Source organism: Salvelinus alpinus, chromosome 34, assembly GCF_045679555.1.
Source record: "Salvelinus alpinus chromosome 34, SLU_Salpinus.1, whole genome shotgun sequence".
NCBI classification, from domain to species: domain Eukaryota; kingdom Metazoa; phylum Chordata; class Actinopteri; order Salmoniformes; family Salmonidae; genus Salvelinus; species Salvelinus alpinus.
In genome coordinates this window covers 16,757,411-16,778,142 of record NC_092119.1, presented here as the reverse complement: position 1 = coordinate 16,778,142, position 20,732 = coordinate 16,757,411, and the positions used below count along the sequence as shown (strand labels likewise).

Sequence of the window (20,732 nt, the reverse complement as noted above, 5' to 3'; positions counted from 1 at the left end):
TGAGAGAGTCGAGGTGTGTGTGTGTGTCGACAGACTAGTCGCCGTCTGACTCTTGGAGTGAGAAAAGACCATGTAAGACAAAGCAAAATGAAATCATATGTACACTGATGTGAGACCATAGGTTAAGAGACACAGTCAAGCAAATGTGATCACAATGTTTAGTAAAACAGCAGTTATATCATTATGAACAACCAATGAGCTGGAGTGAAGTGGAATTATTAGTTATTGACACAGAAAAGACCCGTAACGCTACAGAACTAGGTAATGGGAGTTTATCCTATATGACTTTATGGGCTAGTTTCCACAGACACACATTAAGTTCCAATGGCATGGATTCTCCATCGAGCATGCTTTCTAGTCCAGTAGGATTCATTTGGGTCTGGAAAACCAGCCCTAAAAAATATTTTTAAATGTTTTATTGTTGTGCTATTAACAGTAGTAGTAAATCAGGAGGAATAGAAAGTATAAAACAGGTTCAGAACAAAACACAGAAACATTTAATATCTACAGCTCACATTGGAGAATCACATTCCATCTGTACTACTGTACCACAGACAGCAGACAGATACATTACATTAGTAATGCAGCTTACAGGTCTGCCATTTCAGACATTCTGACATCAGTATTCTGTCATCGCATTGGTTTGGGCTGAGGTGTTACTGGCATCTACTGCTGGTAATGACTGTACAGGTTAGTTAGTTGCTATGTTACTGCACTTGGCAGTTCTCCTCTTGGCGTGATGATGTCATCATGGCCTCTTTGCGTTTCTCCCTCTGTTCCGGAGTCTTCCGTGTGCTCAGGGACCGACGGCCACGCCTCTCCTCGCCACTGGGGGCGGGACTAACACACAGGCCTTTCCCACCAGGGCTGTCAGACAGAGTTGCCATGCCGACAGGGCTCTGAAGGGACAGGGGCTCCAGCACCTGCAAGAGTAGGAAAGGGTTTTAAATGGTCATGTTATGGACAGAGACATGAGTGGACTCTCCCTGTCTTCCTAAAGTTAAATGGTCCACCCCCCCCCAGCTTCTAAGGTACCTGGTGGTATGACAAACTAGTTACAGCATAACAAAGTTCCTCTGCAATACTGGAGGCTGCTGAGGGGAGGACGGATCATAATAGTCTGGAACAGAGCAAATGGAATGGCGTCAAACACATGGAAACCAAGTGTTCGATGTATTTGATACCATTCCACTCATTACCACAAGCCCATTCTCCCCAATTAAGGTGCCACCAACCTCCTGCGCTCTGCAACTACCACAGGGAGGCTTCACCACAAGTTAATATGCCCCCAATATGGATGTGATCTTTCATTAAACTGAAGTTATGGAGAGGGTGTTGTTTTAAGTGCTATTCCTGAAATGGGTCCGAGAGAGGAAGCCGTCTCACAAATGTCTTGCGAAAAAAAAGTCACGACCGGCTGATGGAAACAGGGAAATGCCGGTACAATTCTATAATTCTATTGTTCATTTGACATGGTAGCATCTTTCAAAAATCTGGTCGCCAATTGGATGGAGACTACTGATGTAGCTACTGACGTGTGTGAGTGAATGTGTATGTTATCAGGTCTCCAGTGAGCCGTAGTCAAGAGTGATTTTCTAAGAAAAGAGGGTCCCCATTGCAGATGTGACCCAGGTTAGGCTGACTGACTGAATACAACCATCTCACACCTTCTCTTAGTGACAAGTCTCTTCTCTACCCTCCATCTCTCCCATGGCTTATCTTGGCTTATATCACTCTCTGCTGACCAATGACACACTGTAATTTAACTGCAGTGTGTGGCTCACCTTCAGGACTCTGCTGCCCCCTGTGGGTGTCTCGTGTGCAGTGTGGGGGCCGTGTTTATGACTGCATGTGACAATCTGCAGGTGCTCCGTCTTGTGTGTGTGTGTGTGAAACTCACCTTGTGTTGGGGGGTTACAGAGGGGGCGGTGGCGGTGTGTCGTGCGGCGGCCAGACGAGGGCTACAGCGCTGCACAGCTGTTCTCCTCATGATGAAGGGACTGGCCTCTCCTACAGGGATATCAGCAAACCCTGAGACATCAGACAAATCGAACATGAGGCTGATAGTAGTAGCTCAGGTTATTATGCTTCAATAAGAACAAAGTTATTGTTGGAATCCATCATCCATACACCATGTTCCCTGGTCTCACCTCTCTGCACCAGCTCAGGAAGTCCCTCTGGCCTAAACTCCTCCTCTTCCTGTCTACTTCCTGGTTTGGGTGTGGTTGCTGTTGCTTTGATCCTCTTGGCAGTGTTCAGCAGGGCCTCCTGGGCTTTAAATGGAGTGTTGCTGTTGTCGCTAGCTGCTAGCGCACCACAACCCCTCTTCCCCAACGAACCCTGACCCTGACCAGCAGGCACTGTGTTCTCAGAGTCCATCTTTGCGGGACACGACGGTATGAGTGCTTCCTGTGCCCTGGCGGCTGACCTCCTGCCTAACTTTCGCCTGGGTGTGTTGTTGCTAGCATTGTTAGCCGTGTTGCTAGTATTGCTAGCCGTGTTGCTAGCATTGTTAGCCGTGTTGCTAGGATTGTTGCTAGGATTGTTAGCCGTGTTGCTAGCATTGTTAGCCGTGCTGCTAGTGGTTTGCGTGACAAAGCGCTCCAGGCGTGTTTTCAGCGTGTCGTTGGTCTCCTCCAGCTTGTGGACACGGACCATCATGCTGCAGTATTTATCCATGCTCTCGTCCGCCTCCCTGCTCCTCTCCTCCAAGGCTTCAGTAAGCTCCTCCAGTTCAGCCTCACTGCTCCTCTTCTGCACCTCCAACTCCCTGCTTCTCTCTGCTAGAGTCTTGCTGAGCACCTGTACCTCCTCACTCCTCTCCTCTAGAGCTTTCTTCAACTCTTTGAGTTCAGTCTGCACCTCCTCAACGCTCCTCTTCTGTGCCTCATCACTGCTCTCTTCACCAGCTGGAACGACAGGGAAATTTTACATGAAAATGGGTTTGTGACTTACATGAAGAAAAATCTAAATCTGTTTTAGCAACATTTACAGAAATTATGATTAATGTGCATTATACTGTCAATTACATCTAATATGACGTTCCACAATCTGAACTTGTTTCAAACAGCGGTGTAAAGTACTTAGGAAAAAATACTTTAAAGTACTACTTAAGTAGTTTTTTTTGGGTATCTGTACTTTACTATTAATATTTTTGACCAATTACTTTTATTTCACTACATCCCTAAAGAAAATAATGTACTTTTTACTCCATGCATTTTCGCTGACACCCAAAAGTACTCCTTGCATTTTGTATGGCTAGTGGGACAGGAAAATGGGTCATGGGTCATCCCCATTGTCTCTGGTCTGGAGGACTCACTAAACACAAGTGCTTAGTTTGTACAGTGAATTCAGAAAGTATTCAGACCCCTTGACATTTTCCACATTGTTATGTTACAGCATTATTCTGAAAATTTCTCCAAATCTTCTCTGCAGATCCTCTCAAGCTTTGTCAGGTTGACTGGGGATAGTTGCTGCACAGCTATTTTCAGGTCTCTCCAGAGATGTTCGATTGGGTTCAAGTCCGGGCTTTGACTGGGCCACTCAAGCACATTCAGAACCCTGTTCTGAAGCCACTCCTGCGTTGTCTTGGCTGTGTGCTTAGGGTCGTTGTCCTGTTGGAAGGTGAACCTTCGCCCCAGTCTGAGGACCTGAGCACTCTGGAGCAGGTTTTCATCAAGGATCTGTCTGTACTTTGCTCCTTTCATCTTTGCCTCGATCCTGACTAGTCTCCCAGTCCCTGCCTCTGAAAAACATCCCTACAGCATGAGGTTGCCACCACCATGCTTCACCGTAGGGATGGTGCCAGGTTTCCTCCAGACGTGACACTTGGCATTCAGGCCAAAGAGTTCAATCTTGGCTTCATCAGACCAGAGAATCTTGTTAATCATGGTCTGAGAGTCCTTTAGGTTGCAAACTTCAAGCAAGTGCTGCAGAGATGGTTGTCCTTCTGGAAGGTTCTCCCATCTTCACAGAGGAACTCAGGAGCTCTGTCAGAGTGACCATCGGGTTCTTGGTCACCTCCCTGACCAAGGCTCTTCTCCCCTGATTGATCAGTTTGGCCGGGCGGCCAGCTCTAAGAAGAGTCTTGGTGGTTCCAAACTTCTTCCATTTCAGAATGATTGAGGCCACTGTGTTCTTGTTGGTACCCTTCCCTAGATGTGCCTCGACACAATCCTGTCTCGAAGCTCTACGGACAATTTTGTCAACCTCATGGATTGGGTTTTGCTCTGACATACTGTCAACTGTGGGACCTTACATAGACAGGTGTGTTCCTTTCCAAATCATGTCCAATCAATTGAATTACCACAGGAGGACTCCAATCAAGTTGTAGAAACATCTCAAGGATGATCAATGGAAACAGGATGCACCAGAGGTCAATTTAGAGTCTCATAGCAAAGGGTCTGAATACTTATGTAATCAAGGTATCTGTTATTTATATTTTTTCCTCGTAATAATTTTTTATTCATTTAATCCATTTTAGAATATGGCTGTAACGTAACAAAATGTGAAAAAAGTAAAGTGGTTTGAACACTTTCCAAATCAGGGATGCAAACTGCTGAAGGCCCAAAAAGGTGAAACATGCAACAAATCCCTGCTAGGGGGAAATGCAGGTTTTAACTAATTAAACAACAACGAATACGATCTACATGATCAGTCTGTGTGTGTAAAAGAAAAAGTGGCTAATGTGAACCTAACTCAAGGCTCAAACTCAAGGCTTAACTTCAAAAAATGTAAAGAAAGCAATCCAAGGTTATTTGTTGCCTTGACTTTACTGCAAATGAGAACGATACACTAATATAACAGTTACCCACGACAGCCTTTATAATAGAACGCTTGTGACCACACACACACACATCTAAATATTGTACTTGGGAAAGAAAAAATTATAAATAAATAAATATAATAAAACAAACAGGCATTCTACTGTTGCTCTATTATACTGGCCACTATAGTAGACGACGATCAAGTGCACAAGGCTACATGTGTGCAAAAATAACGTTCACTGAGTAAATCATTTTATAATCCCCCTTCACTCACACGTGTTACTGTCAAGTTCAACACAACAAAAGCAATGTCTTTGGACTACACTGCACAATATTACACTTTCTGCCTGTGGACATCTGTTCTACAATGTGCCAGCAGAGCATGATACCCTTTGTTGACATAATTCATCTCTTTCAGGCAGAGTACACCTGGCATAGCCCTTTTTATCCACAATATTGAACAAGTGAGAAAAGGGGAAAGTGTGTGGTGTTCCTTTCACCTCTATAGTGGCATCCAGCTTAAGCCAAGCCCAGCTCCACTTGATCCCTAAATACACTTGTTTAATTAACCTCTTGAAGCTAGGGGGCAGAATTTTTATGTTTTGAAAAATAACGTTCCCATTGTAAGCTGCCTATTTCTCAGGTCCAGATGCTAGAATATGCATATAATTGACAGAGTAGGATAGAAAACACTCTAAAGTTTCCAAAACTGTCAAAATATTGTCTGTGAGTATAACAGAAATAATTTTGCCGGCGAAAACCTGAGAAAATCCAACCCGGAAGTGACTTCTATTTAAAAAAAGTTCCATTGCCTGCCTTTCGTCCATTTAAACTAAAGGGATATCAACCAGATTCATTTTCCTATGTTTTCCTCAGGGTGTGAACAGTCTTTAGACATAGTTTCAAGCTTTTTTATATATATATATTTTTAAATAAAATGAGCGAGATTTATCAAAACGCGTCAGTGGATAGGCGGATGTCCCTCCATTAGTTGTTGCGCCAGACCCTCGTTGCTCGACATTTTCTTTCTCTTCAGTATTGAATAGTTTACAGTCCGGTTGGAATATTATCGATTATTGATGTTAAAAACAACCTGAGGATTGATTATTAAAAACGTTTGACATGTTTTTACGACCTTTACGGATACTATATGGAATTTTCGTCAAGCCTTGATGACTTGCCTAAGACTGTGGAATACTGAACATAACACGCCAAACAAATGGAGGTATTTTGATTAAAAAAAAATCTTTATCGAACAAAAGGAACATTTATTGTGTAACTGGGAGTCTCGTGAATACAAACATCCGAAGATCATCAAAGGTAAGCGATTAATTTGATTGCTTTTCTGGCTTTCGTGACCATTCTACATGGCTGCTAGGTGTTCTTACTGTTTTGTCTAGTGATCGAAAAACTCACAAACGCTTGGATTGCTTTCGCTGTAAAGCATATTTTCAAAATCTGACGCGACAGGGGGATTAACAACAAGCTAAGCTGTGTTTTGGTATATTTCACTTGTGATTTCATGGAAATAAATATTTTTTGTATTTTTGGGGGATTTGGCGCTCTGCAATTCAGCGGTTGTTTACGAAAATGATCCCGCTAAAGGGATCCGTGCGTCAAGAAGTTAACAACAAACGCCTTATTTTCACCTAACTCTCTCATTCTGAAAATTAACCACATACTGTAGAGGGAAAACATTAGTTCACAGATATTAGTTAGTTTGTTAGCTAGTTAACATTTCACACAGATTACCAGAGTCCAGTAAGAAACTAACGCAAGTTGAGAAACGGCAAGGAGTCGTAGACCAGTTAATACTATAGCGAATTGGTTTGGTTACTAACGTTAGCTCATCTGATGTTGTAACGTTAGCTAGCTGGCGTTAGCTGTCTGACGTTATTAGCCTGGAATTTGTCACACCATAAACTAAATTATTTGTTCAGTTAAGTTGGCTAATGTTGCTCAACATTTCTCTGGCTAGCTAACAGATAATTCGATCAAGCTGGCAGGATAACGTTACTTAACAATGCTAACAATACTTGTTCCACCACACTTTCTCCCTCACCTCAAACTTTCCAAATGCCAGTTGTTTTTCGGTTACAGCTCATGAAGTACGCTTTCATCACCTTCTTACCCCTGGTCTCCGTGGTCAGGCTTCTCACCTAACGTTACCTCTTGGTTATGGTTCAGGGGACGCGCTGCTGTTAACTGCCAAACTGCCTTTATACTCTCGACTTTACAAAGCTGATGCTGTAACTAGAGAATCTCTTCTCTTCAGTCGCGTTGCATTCTGTTGTTATGTGAATGTTTGGCTGAGCCTTAGTGATCCAAAGCACCCCCCCCCCCAAACTTTCTCATCGGATCGACACGAATCATGTAGGTCACCTATTTTGGATTCAAAACGGCAAATGTTTGTATCCCTGCCAAATGCACTGTAAATTATGTCTGAGTGTTGGAGTGTGCACCTGGCTATCCGTAAATAAAATAAATAAATACATGGTGCCGCCTGGTTTGCAATTTACAATTTACTTCCAATACTTAAGTATATTTTAGCAATTACATTTACTTTTGATACTTAAGTATATTTAAAACCAAATAGTTTTACTCAAGTAGTGTTTTACTGGGTGACTTTCACTTGAGAAATGTTCTATTAAAGGTATCTTTACTTTTACTCAAGTATTACATATTGGGTACATTTTCCATCACTTGTTTCAAATAATGTAAGTATTCAATTGGGGTTCCCCAAGGTTTAATTATTCGGCACCTACTGTTTTCATATATCAATGATATTTATTATTGATGATAATGTAGTAGATAATGGTACCTGGTGTCTGGCTGGCCTGTAGTTGCTGGGTCTCCAGTAAAAGAGCCTCCCACTCCTTCTCCAGCTGTTTACAGGAGTTCATCCACAGGTTAACCTTACTGAGGGCTGAGTCCCTCTCCTTAGACAGACGGGCCACTCTGGAGCTCAGCTCAGATACCTCCAGACAGGACACAGATAAATAATATTAGTCACCATAATAATCACTCACAAAAAAAAAAAGTAATACATTTTCAAGTGGTTTTCACTCCTAATTTAATGCAATGAATTTCCAGGCCATAAAGCAACAATGTGACAAGGGCTGTATACCTGTTTGCTGCTGTCCTGCTGTGTGATGGTAGTGCTGAGCTCCTCCATTCTGGTTCTCAGGCTGCTCAGCTCTGACAGATGACCTCTGACCTCCTCCTCCGCTGCAGCCAACTGTCCCCTCAGCACCTCCTGCTCCGAGGTCAACTCACCCCTAAGAGCTGCCACCTCCTCCTCCTGCTGTGCCTTCAGCACCTCCTTCTCTGAGGTAACCTCCTCCAGGGATAACTAGGGAGGAGTCCGTAGTGTGTTAGAAAGAGGACATACATAGTGTGACTGACACACTGCATTGCTGAACCAGAAGACTGGCACAGGTGAACACGTCTCTGTTTCCAACACATTAACCATGGTTGAAAAGTACAAAGTACCAAGATCATTCCAGTCTCGTATGGATGAATGAAAACCCAAAATACTAAGAATATAGGCTATTCTACACGATATCAATAGGACCATAGAAAACCACTGACCTTGTAGCTTTCTGCCTGCTGCTGTAGTTCTAGTCTCTCTGCAGACTGAGCCTGTTCTTTCTGCTCCCACTCCGACAGTAGCGCCTGCAGCTTCTCCATCTCTTGCTGCAGGGTGTTGTTGTTCTCTCTGATGTCCCCCATCTCGTTCTGCTGTGCCTCCAGGTCCTCCTGCAGTCTCAGAGTCAGCATCTCTCTCTCCTTCTGCCGCTCGACCTCCAAAGCCTGCAGTCGATCCACCTCTTTCTTCAGCCTCTCCCCCTCAGTCTTCCATTCACCTACTAAGTACTGCAGCCTATCGCGCTCTTTCTCCCATTCCTCCGTTAGAGACCGCCTTCTCTCCTTCTCCCCCCCCAGGTCTTCTCTGCATTTCTGCAGCTCCGAGCTCACAGAGCCAAGCTGGGCCTGTAACTCTTCCACCATTGCCCTCTGTTTGTCCTCCGCCTCTCTCATCCCTCTCTCCAGTTCCTCAGTGGCAGCTCGGTTTGCTGCCTTCAGCTCCTCAATCTCTGCGTTCTTCAGGGAGAGCGCTCCCTCAAGCCTCTCCTTCTCATTTCTCAGGCTGTCCAGTTCGGCGGTCATCTCCTCAATCTTCCTGGCCAGTTCCTTCTTCTCTTCCTCCAACTCTTCCAGTTGTGCCATGGCCGTCTCGGCCTGAAGCACAGCCTCCTCTAGGTTTTGGTCAGCGTCTTCCCTCTCCCTCTCCTGTTTGTCTATCTGGTCCTGAAGAGCATCAGCTTTCCTCCGGGCAGCCTTCAGCAGTTCGCTCATGTCTTTTTTCTTTCTCTCGTCGGACTCTATGCGGACCTGGAGCCTCTCGATGCCCGACCTCATTTGGGCCACCTCCTCCTGGGTTGAGTTGAGGCGTGAGGCTATCTCTCCTTTCTCTAGCAGAGAAGACTCCAGAGACTGAGCTAGTCTAGATATCTCCCCTTCCAGAGACTGGATCTTAGAGGCCATGGACTCAGTGTCTCTGCTCGCAGAGCTCTGGTTATCTTTGAAGCTGTTCAGTTGGTTAATCAGGTTGTCCTTCTCCCCGCTCTGCAGGGTGATGGTCTTCTCTAGCGTCTGACACTGCAGCACCAGCTGACCTCTCTCCTTCTGCAGACTCTCCAGGTTAGCGGACGTCACATCAGATTCCCTCTTCCCGTTTCTGATATCTTCCTCTAAGATCTTAATAACCTCTCTAGTATCCACGTTTGTCTTCTCCAGACTCTCTGCCTTATCCTTCCACTGTGCCACTGACTGTTCCAGCTCATCTCTATCTTCACTGCAGGACACTAGCTCCTGTCTGAGTTGTCCGTTCTCTGAGGTGAGGGTGGCCAGCTGCTGGGCCAGGTCACATTTAGCTTTGCGGCTAGCCTCCATCTCCCTCTCCAGCGTGACTTTCTGCTCTGTCAGGCACTCCAAATCAGCCTCCATGGAGAGGATGTGTTTCTCCAGATTGGCCTTCTCAGAACGAACCCTCTTCAGTTCGCTTTCCACCTGGAAGAACCTCTCGCTCCAACCACCTTCAGGATGGAAGAATCATATCTTCATTAATTCATAAATAAAATAAAAAGCTTTTCACTTTCTATACGTTTGCCTAAAGCACTAAAAATTAAACAAATTAGATGCTAGCACTATTAAAATGAGGCATATTACAAAGATAAAATTAGATAATAGAATTTGTAATTTCCAGAGGTCCACAATTTGGGTTTCTGGTCCTTACCTTTGGCCAGCTCCAGCGTCTCCAGCATCTCCATGACATCAGACAGCTGACATTTAGAGGTTTGCAGCGCCAGTCTCAGGGACTCTGACTCCTCTGTCAACTCTGAGATCTGGTCACCTGATAATAAATACATGTTATTGTCATCATTAAAACACCCTTGAGAGTAAACATAATACACAGGACAAAAGACTGAGACAGCAACCTTTTTTGACATATTGGTCATTTAGCGTCGGCTCTTATCCAGAGGAACTTAGTTACTGCATTAAACTAAGGTTGGTAAGACAATCACGTATCAACTTTATTAAGAGTAGAAACCTTCCACATAAAAGCAGCTATAAGCCAAATCAGTGCTAGTAAGTGTTAGTGCAAGAAAGACAAGTACAACAGTATGGTGTTTGTTTGTTTATATTAGGGAGGGGGCGGGTGGGTCAACAAAGGAGAGATAGTGTTTAGTTAAAAACCAACCTAGCATCCGTCTCTCCACTATGGCAGCGCTAATCTTCTCTGCAGCACCACACCTCTCCTCCTCCATCTGTTGGACCTTCACCTCCAACTCTTCAACTTTGACCTCCAGCTCAGAGCACAGCTCCTTCCTGAGGGTCATCTCAGAGGTAGCGAGGTCAAGCTGGGAGTGGAGGGACTGTAGCTCCTCCTCTAGCTTTCTGAGCGCCTCCCTGCTCTGGGCCAGCTGGTCCTGGTCACGGAGAGTTTCAGAGACTGCTGGATGTTCACCGCTGAGGGTCACATCATCATTATCTAGGCTTTCACTGAGCGCTATCTGCTGCTCTACAGGGACTTTATCCATGCAGTCACTGAACTCTACAGCCGGCTCCTCGTTGCTGTCACTTCCTGCCTGTAGAGGTACCTCAGAGTTGTGGAGGTCATCTGATTGCTCAGCTAATGAGATCAATGAAATAAAGTAAATCCTTGTGAACCCGAAGCATATATTATATTAACATCAAGATTTGTGTAAATGGAAAGCATAACTACTAGAAATTCAATGTCTTATCATATCATCATCATCAACAAACCTGTTGGTTTCATCTCCACGGTATCTTCTTTTACGGGTAAGCTGACGTTGAAGAAAGAGCCTGACGTCTGTCTGGAAGTCGGTCCGTCCGCCTCTCCTGTAGAGACCTTCTGGTCTCTCTTGGTCTGAAGCTGCTCTATGAGAGACTGCTGCTGGCTTGCCTGTCATAATAATTATAATACATTTACAAAATACATTTTACTTCCAAGGACCTATACAATACAGGCCATCGTTGTAAATAAGAATTTGACCTGCCTTGTAAAATAAACACTAAAAACTAAATCCCCAAATTACATACACAATTAGCTCTCCCACTTTCCGATTTACCTGAGTCATCAGGCTGTCATAGTGTTCCTTGAACAGGGCTAGTTCACCCTGCAGTCCGCTCAGTCTCTGCTGGAGCTCGGTTTGTTCCCTCTCAAACGTTCCGATCCTCTCTCTGGCCTCGTCCTCGCTCTGCCGGGTCGCTCTCTCAAACGCAGACTGAACAGCCTCGTAGTTCTCCGCCAGGCTCTGTAGCGTACGCTGGAGACACTTGTTCTCCTGTTTGACCGCGTCCCTCTCATCCCCAGCGTTCAGACTGTGCCTCTGCAAGTCAGCCTCAAGTTGCTCCCTCTCCACGGTCAACTGCTCCCTTTCCACGGCCAACTGCTCCTTCTCCACGGTCAACTGCTCCCTCTCCACGGTCAACTGCTCCCTCTCCACGGTCAACTGCTCCCTCTCCACGGTCAACTGCTCCCTCTCCACGGTCAACTGCTCCCTCTCCACGGTCAACTGCTCCCTCTCCACAGTCAACTGCTCCCTCTCCACAGTCAACTGCTCCCTCTCCACAGTCAACTGCTCCCTCTCCACAGTCAACTGCTCCCTCTCCACAGTCAACTGCTCCCTCTCCACAGTCAACTGCTCCCTCTCCACAGTCAACTGCTCCCTCTCCACAGTCAACTGCTCCCTCTCCACAGTCAACTGCTCCCTCTCCACAGTCAACTTCTCCCTCTCCACAGTCAACTTCTCCCTCTCCACAGTCAACTTCTCCCTCTCCACAGTCAACTTCTCCCTCTCCACAGTCAACTTCTCCCTCTCCACAGTCAACTGCTCCCTCTCCACAGTCAACTGCTCCCTCTCCACAGTCAACTGCTCCCTCTCCACAGTCAACTGCTCCCTCTCCACAGTCAACTGCTCCCTCTCCACAGTCAACTGCTCCCTCTCCACAGTCAACTGCTCCCTCTCCACAGTGAGCTGAATGATGTCCATCTCCAGTTGGCCGTGTTTTCTAACCTCCTCCTCCAGGGTCTCCATCAGCCCATCAACAGTGGCCTGGAGTGATTCCACTAAACCTGCTGTGGACAAGGCAGCCTGCATCTGCTGGCGAGTGTCTTCAAGAGTTGCTGTCATCTGGGTGACTTCACAGCTCTTCTCTGACAGCTGCTCTTTGACAGAGCCCAGCTCGGTCTCCAAGGTGCCCCTTTGCGTCACGCTCTCCTCCAGTCTCCCGTTCAGAGAGGCCACGGTTCCTCTGAGTTCCTCCACAGTTCCTTTAAGCTCCTCTATCTGGGTGTCAAAGGTGTTCATGCAGGCCTCGTTGTCCTCCAGGTCCATCTGAAGCATCTCCAGCTGGACCTTGATCTTCTTCATGCTGATGACCTTCTCTTTTAGGGCGTCGGTAGCTTTGTCTTGTTCAGACTCAGCCTGGTTCAACCTCTCTTTCAGACTCTTAACCTTACGGTCTTTCTCATCGACACCGTTTCTGGCAGAAGACAAATCTTCTCTCAGCTTAGACAGTTCTAGTGAGGCCTTCTCCCATTTCTCCTTAGCCTCGGCTGCCTCCTTGCTTTTACTCTCCAGCTGGCTCTTTACAATCTCAAGCTGCTCCTTCAGGCCTCTTTGTTTCTGGAGGTAAGTCTCCAGCTCTGTGACATGGCTCTCGGCTTCCTTACGGAGTCTCTCTGAGAGCTCTTTGACTTGCATCTCCTGAGAAGAGATTAGGTTTGTTTTCTCCACCAGGCTGCTCTCCAGGTTGGAGTTGAGCTCCACGGCAGCCGAGTGGGTCTTCTGCAGAGCTTCCAGGGAGTTATTCAGGTCAGAAGACAGCTGGGTGGAAGCAGCATTATTCTCAGCGAGTCTGTCCTTCAATGTAGAGATCTGCTTCAGCAAACCCTTCCTCTCCTCTTCCTGGGAGTCCTGAAGGCTTTGATACTTCACAGAAACCTCTTCAGCTTCCCTCTGGATTTTCTCTACTTTCTCTGCCATCTCTGCCTTTTCCCTCTCAAGATCTGAGGCCTTGGTCTCAGCTTCGTTCACCTGAGCCTCTAGTTTCTCAACTACGTCTCTCAGTTTCTGCAGCTCTGTCTCAGTCTGGGTCAGGGTCTCGGTCATGTTCTGCAGAGCGCTTATGGACTCCTGTGCCGCAGCCGTCAGATTATCACAGCGCTCCTGTAGAGAGCCAACAGTTTTCGCCTGCTCTGAGAGGCTATTGACTTCACCCTGAAGACTTTCCCCTCTCTTTTCTGCCTCGGAAAGCTTCTGCACAAGATCCTCTTTAGTATTGACAATGTTGTCATACGTGGCCTGTAGTTTAACACCCAAAATTTTCTGGATCTTCAGGTTGGACTCCAGTGAAGACACCTGGTCCTGGAGGAACGGCAGCTCCTGCTGAATCTTAACCAGACTCAGCTTGGCCTGCTCAGCCTCGTCTGCCTTCGATGCTACGCTTTCCTCACACTCCTTCAGGACGGCGGTCTTCTCCTGGGTAAACCTGGCCAGCTGTTCCTCCTGTAGGGCCGTGGTCTGAGCCAGGCTCTCCCTGAGCTGGGCTGCTTCGCTCTGGCCTAACTCTACCAGAGCATCTTTGGACCGGGCCAGGTCGCAGGCAGCCTGGTACTGCTCCTGGAGCTCAGTGTGAAACATTTCGGCCCGCTTCGCCCTGCCAGTCTCCACCTGCAGCCTGGACTCCATGTCCTTCACTTGTCCCTCGAGCTGGGTCACCTGCAAACCAACGTTTTCCAGGTTTTTTGAGTGTTTCTGGTCAGACTCCACCAGCTGTTTCTGAAGCTCTTCGTACATGCAGCCCTTCTCCTCCAGGTCAGTACACTTGTTGAGGAGTTCTCCCTTCAGGGAGTCAATCTGCCCCGATAGACAAGCCTTCTCAGCCTCCAGAGTCTTCAGCTGCTCCTTTAGACCTCTGTTATCGTCGTTCAACGAGCCCAGACTCTTCTCCAGCTCAGTGATTTTGTCGGCAAAGCCTTGCTGCACAGCCTCAGTCTCGTTAACGAGCGTCTCCTTCTCCGTTTTCCATCCCTGAAGTGTCTCGTACTCCTTCTTCAGCTGCACAAACTCGCTCTGAGTGGTGGTCAGGGTTGTCTTCAGTTCCTGGATCTCCTTCTCCAGAGCTCTGTGTTTGTTTGTGATCTGTTCCACTTCCTGTTTTTGGGTATTCAGTTCACTCTGAGTCTTGTCATTCTTGGTCTCTGCGTCTGCGAGCGTTTTCTTTAGGTTCTCTAGATCTTGGGCTGACGATCTGGTCTGGCTTTCAAGTTTAGTGACAAGTCCTTTCAGCTCTTCGGACTGAGCTTCATTTTTGGCTGTTGAACAACAGACACACAGAAACAACATCTAATGTGGGGAAGCCAAAACCAGAGAAATGACAAGGCATGGAATGAAAATGAGCTCATTCCACATCAAACAGGATTTAAAACATTACTTTTACATTGCTAAATCATAATCGATAGGTTTGGAAACCATGCACAAAGTCTCACTTAAACAAGAGATTTTAATAAATGTTAAATGTTAAACAAAACCAACAACCTACCTCTGAAGTCATCCAGCATGCTCTGGGTGCGTTTGAGGTTCTGCTCGGAGGTCTTCCTCTCCTCCTCCAGCTGAGACAGCCTCTTGCTACCTTGGTCCAGCTGGGCGCTCACAATGTTCTTCTCTCTCTGCAGCTCCTGGACAAGTTAAACACACAACAGTCAGATTACCTCTGGTTCCAAGATAGTGGACATCCAATGTCCTTAATGACCACCCAGGCTAGGGGTGAAACATTGTGTGCGTATATTAAAATAGTTTTTTTTTGTTGGTGTGTGTGGTTTCATTGTGTTTTTTTAAAATTTTGTCCAGCACATTTTCCCACAAATTAACACGTTACAGAACAATACATAATAGGTTTAAAGAGAAATTCCATGAATCATGTCCCACCTCAAATTTCTTCCTGAGGTCCTGCTCCTTGTTTTGGCTGGCCTGTTGGCTCTGTTCTGACCTCAGCAGCTTCTGTTTCTGCTCCTCCTGGTCTCTCTCCAGCTGGCTCCTCTGGCATGACACCTGGCAGAGAGGGAAGTGACATACTTGGTAACAGGAAGTGAACTTTGAGTGGTTGTCAGTGACGTGTAGAAATGAATAACTCCGGCCCATAATCACAACGTTTTACATTACCTTGTCCATCTCAGCCTGCAGGATGTTGTGGTCTTTCTTGGCTTGCTGTATCTCCTGGTTCAGCTTGGTCTTGGTCTGGTTAAACTGCTGCTCTAAGGCGTGGTGGCTGCTCTGGAGGTGGGACAGCTCCTACACACAAACACAAGAAAACATACATTTATACACCTCCCTTCAGCAACAGCTGTTCCACAAAAAAATAAAAACATGGGTAACAGAGATTGAAGTTGCCACAGGTGGATTCACAGTATTAATTGTAACTACAAAGTCTGAAAGAACAGAGGACAAATGGAGCAGACCTTCTGGCTCTCCTTCTCCTGGTCCTTGACCTTCTGTTCCAGAGCTCGTCTGCAGCTCTCAGCGTTGTGCCTCTGGCAGGACATCTCCTCAGAGACCTGTTTCAATTTCTGCTCCATTGACACACACTGGGAGGAGGCACAGTAATGATTCATACATTTTCTTGTGGTCAAAACAGCCCTCAAAAACACAACAGGAATGCATTAGCAAATTATAATTTTTTTTAATACTCCATATATCCCCTACCTTGGCGACAGCTTGTTCGTGCTGAGTGGTAGCCTTGCTAAGTTCATCTATGCTCTTGCCCAGGGTCTTGTCTCTGTCGGTCAGGTCTCTCCTAGCCTGGTCCAGCTGGCCTTGGAGCTCCTGGAGCCTTCCGCTCTGCATCCTCGCGTCCTTCTCCTGTGACTGCAGACGCTGCTCCAGCTCAGACACTTTACTCTTCAGCTCTGACAGGACATTCAAAAAAAACAGGACCAAACATTGAGAAACAAGGAGACGCGAATACACCACCGGGGTTTTCCCAGTCAGAACATTTTGTTTTTCCGTTACAACGCGTTTTCTCACAAATGTGCCTACTGACAGGGTTTGTAAAGATAGTATTAGTATAACAGGGTGTGGCCTAAAGGATAGTATTAGTATAACAGGGCGTGGCCTAAAGGATAGTATTAGTATAACAGGGTGTGGCCTAAAGGATAGCATTAGTATAACAGGGCGTGGCCTAAAGGATAGCATTAGTATAACAGGGTGTGGCCTAAAGGATAGCATTAGTATAACAGGACGTGGCCTAAAGGATAGTATTAGTATAACAGGGTGTGGCCTAAAGGATAGCATTAGTATAACAGGACGTGGCCTAAAGGATAGCATTAATATAACAGGACGTGGCCTAAAGGATAGCATTAGTATAACAGGGCGTGGCCTAAAGGATAGCATTAGTATAACAGGGTGTGGCCTAAAGAATAGTATTAGTATAACAGGGAGTGGCCTAAAGGATAGCATTAGTATAACAGGGTGTGGCCTAAAGGATAGCATTACTATAACCGGGTGTGGCCTAAAGGATAGCATTAGTATAACAGGGCGTGGCCTAAAGGATAGCATTAGTATAACAGGGAGTGGCCTAACCTTGATTCAGCATCCTCAGCTGTTCCATCTGCTGGGAGGAGCCATCAGAATCAAACTGGGATACAGATGTGCTGATTCGCTGGATGGATTTGATTGGTGTATCCTCCGTGTTCCACAGGAAGCCGCCAGCGGATGTCCCGCCCCCTGCCCGCCTAGCCAGGGGTGTTTCAATGGTGCCCTGGGACTGGCGGTTCTTGTCCTGCTGTTGCCATGGGAATATGGAGGAGCCTGCTTGTTGCCGGGTGGCAATGTCCTTATGACTGACGGACGACTGGTTCAACAGCTAGAAGACGAGACAGAACCATGCATCAGTATGCATCGTATTAAAGTCCCTCCAGGATTTTGCAATTGCAACTCTTCTGTGTGCAAAATCAACAATTCCCTGCATATTACGAGGGCTTGCAAATGGGAAAAATCACTGCAATATTACAGCATAAAACTGTCTGCTCACCGCATTACAAAATGAGGGCTCGCAATTTTAGCTTATCGCTGCACTTTAACCACATAAAATGAGTCAGCGGAGTTTTGGGACAATTGGATAAAAATCATAGTAAATTGCCATGCAAAGTCTAAGAGCTGCAATAGCAAAATAAAACATGTCTGCCCACAAATATAACAGAAAAACGCAGTACAATCCTGGAGGGGCTGGTATTGTCAACGCTGCAATCTTATATAAAAAATAAAAAACATGTTTAATTGCTATTTTTACCTACAGGCACCTGCACTACAGGTGAATTAAATTACACAATAAACGAGAATCAGCCTCCAACCAAACTAACTATAACTTAGAATAATTTAGTCCAGGCAAAAAATGTTTTAACTTTAAAGTGAAAAATAACAGTGTCAGTTTCGATTTGTTCTTCTTGCTCCTGTGCAGTTGGAAATCAAACAATTACATCTGTAAACACCAACAGTGTTTTCCATTTCAAACTATTTTAGAAGAAATAGTGAATTATGCAAGGGTGCCAATACTGTTGACCGCATCTATGTTATGCTACTTCAAAGCAACAACAACTCTTTGATTTGTATGACTAGTTCAACAGGTATAGATGTTTTATTGTCACATACACCGGATAGGTGCAGTGAAATGTGTTGTTTTACAGGGTCAGCAATAGTAGTATGGCGAACCCTGGATCAAATAATTAGGGTTAAGTGCCTTGCTCAAAGGCACATCAAAAGACTCTGGTACTTGAAACAGGGACCTTTCAGTTCCAGAGTGTCATAGTGGATTATCATGCTAACAAAACCACTCCAATTGTAGTCCCTGCACTGCATCTGACTGTGTGGTTGTGCTACTGAGCATTGCAACTCACTTTGACCTGTGTGATTTTCAGTTCGGCTTCCAGTCTCTTCCTCTCTTCCACCTCCTGGTTGTATCTCTCCTGAAGGTCCTCCAGTCTGGAGTCTGGGAGGGAGAGGAACTGTTCACACCACAACCATACACTTAAAATAGACAGATGAAACTAGTTATGGAGGCCTCTACCAGGGTTCGGGTCAACTTCCCGAATCGACTGGAATTTAAAGGAAGTACACTGAAATTCCCTCCATTTTTCCCCAATTAGTAATATTTGGAATTGGAATCAAATGTATTTATAAAGCCCTTTTTACATCAGCCAAATCCGAATTTGGTTTACTTTCTGAATTTAAATGGAATGGACTCCAACCATGGCTACAACTACACCGTGACACATTTTTATCAGGTAAGTTGACTGAGAACACATTCTCATTTACAGCAACGACCAGTTACGGGGGCGAGGAGGGGGGGGGGTGAATGAGCCAATTGCACAGAATGTAAGTGGGCCATATTGTGGTACTCTACCATGCTGCCTGTAACTGGGAGTAGCAGCAGGAGTGGCAAAGGTCTTCTGAGGAGTGCTGTAGGACTGTAGATCAGAGGAGTGAGAGGGCTGCGAACGGTCCTTTTCATTCTTATATCTGTAGAGAGGAATACAGTGTTATTATGTTGTAACCATCCGATTCCTAGGCTAGCTAAGCATCTCCAGTATGTGCACAAAGCCAACGGATTTCTCATACAGCCCTAGTGTACAGTAGTACTGAGCAAGCGACTCACTTCCTGAGTTCCTGCTCCAGTCGTTCTATGGTCTTCTTGCTGGTGCTGAGCTGACCCTCCAGGTTGCTGACCTGTTGCACTTTGACCCCCAGATCGTGGGTCGCCTTCTGACGGGCCTTCTCCACGGCGTCACATGACTCTACTAAGGCCTGGTTCTCCCTCTTAATGGCAGACGCCTCGCTCTTCTCACTGTCAACCTGGAGAACACACAACTTTGAATGTCAAACACACAAACTGAATGTAAAAACAGAAATTCCCCTAGGATAAAGTATTGTTAATGTTTTGGAATTCAACACCATAACTTAAGTCAGCAACCTTTTGTTTCTGTTTTTGTAGAGCAGCCTCCAGTGAGTCGAGCTGGAACTGTTTCTGAGTCCTCTCCTTCTTCAGCTTGTCCAGCTGTCCCTCAATCTCTTGTATCTTCTGCAGGGCTTTACCTGAAAGACCATCCTTCCACTCCTCCACTACCCAGCTCATACTGCTTCAATATCTGTAGCTAGCTACCTCAAGCCTCAACCGGCATATCCTGGGAGGGGAGAAGTACCAAAACTAAAGTTAGCTAGCTAAGCATATTCGAATGGAGGCAGTGCTAGTGACATAGCACTAAATAGTACACCAGATTCATAATGTTTTATATTGAATTTCACAATTCTGATATTTATTTGATTGATGTTAAAAAATATATATATATACAATATCCAAATGTAAAAGTGCATGTAAAATTATCAGGAATTAGTCATATTTATAGGGCTACTAGTGACATTTTGAAGGTTACAAATTCGAATGTGTTACAAAAATCTATAAATTGTTTTTACACCACATCAAACAGATAAAGACAAAAACACATAAAGGGTATTTACATAAAACATTTTTGGGAAAAGCTTAATTAACAGTATCAATTGATTTCAATACCTTATTCATACTATTCAATGTGGCAAAGTCATTATTTAAGTACACCTTAAAATATATTGAATAAGATGTTTCCCCCACAAAAAAATATATTTTTATGGGTGTGATATTTAGCAAGATTTTTTATCAAATGTATCACATACTTTCGTTAGTGGAGAATCATGAACTATCAAAAACTAAAACAAATCTCAAACTCTCTGCTACTGACTCGTTTTGAATCATATGTCTTGGTTATAAATGAGGCATAAATACTGCCTTTTATCAAATATATTATTTCTCTGCGTTTATGCACTTTAGCTTAGATAGCTAACGCTAGCTAATCAAGCTAACGTTAGCCTCATTTAGCGCTAGCTAGACCGCTTTTCATATCGAATGTAAACAAAGTAAGTCACAGCGGACGAACAGAGAGTAGTTTTTGCAACTTCCAAAACTGTTCAAAACAATATTGTGTCCAAATTAACTATCTGCTTTACCAATTTGTTGCAAAAAAAAAAAAGTTTTAGGTAGAAATCCGAACTCACCTAAAAGCGTTGATTCTTGTTCTTGCGATTTCGCTCCGAAAGACAAAATGCTGCTGAAAATTCAAAATCTCCCAACGCGCCCAGTAATCTCCGATATGGCGTTTGATTGGATGATTATAGTGATTTTGTCAGAAACCCACCATTGATTGGACGCTTGAATTTGAACAAGTCCCCGCCCCCAGAATATTGCAGCAGTTTATTTGTCACATGACTAGCCAAGGGACTAAAGGGTTGATCCGAGGGAGGGATCAGTCTTGAAAATCGTGTATTGTATTGGTAGTGTATTGGTTTGTAG

The 20,732-nt window shown here is 45.2% G+C and overlaps 1 protein-coding gene across 2 annotated transcripts; it reads right to left on the bottom strand.

Annotated features, from left to right (window-relative positions):
* Window positions 1-144: 144 nt before the first annotated feature.
* On the bottom strand, window positions 145-20,546 carry cenpf (centromere protein F). Of its 2 annotated transcripts, none has more exons than XM_071382714.1 (21): window positions 20,438-20,546; window positions 19,323-19,533; window positions 19,008-19,204; window positions 18,756-18,871; window positions 18,250-18,341; window positions 16,937-17,219; window positions 16,061-16,263; window positions 15,817-15,942; window positions 15,521-15,649; window positions 15,287-15,409; window positions 14,901-15,036; window positions 11,423-14,673; window positions 11,097-11,256; window positions 10,531-10,962; window positions 10,066-10,182; window positions 8,358-9,865; window positions 7,894-8,118; window positions 7,588-7,744; window positions 2,151-2,909; window positions 1,901-2,031; window positions 145-923 (listed from the first exon to the last, which is right to left on the bottom strand). In XM_071382714.1, exons 2-21 carry the CDS (start codon window positions 19,482-19,484, stop codon window positions 708-710), a joined length of 8,523 nt encoding a protein of 2,840 aa, XP_071238815.1. In that variant the 5' UTR covers window positions 19,485-19,533; window positions 20,438-20,546; the 3' UTR covers window positions 145-707. The 2 variants fall into 2 exon arrangements, with proteins under 2 accessions (XP_071238815.1, XP_071238816.1); XM_071382715.1 differs by having other exon boundaries at window positions 1,901-2,010.
* Between the last annotated feature and the right edge of the window lie 186 nt (window positions 20,547-20,732).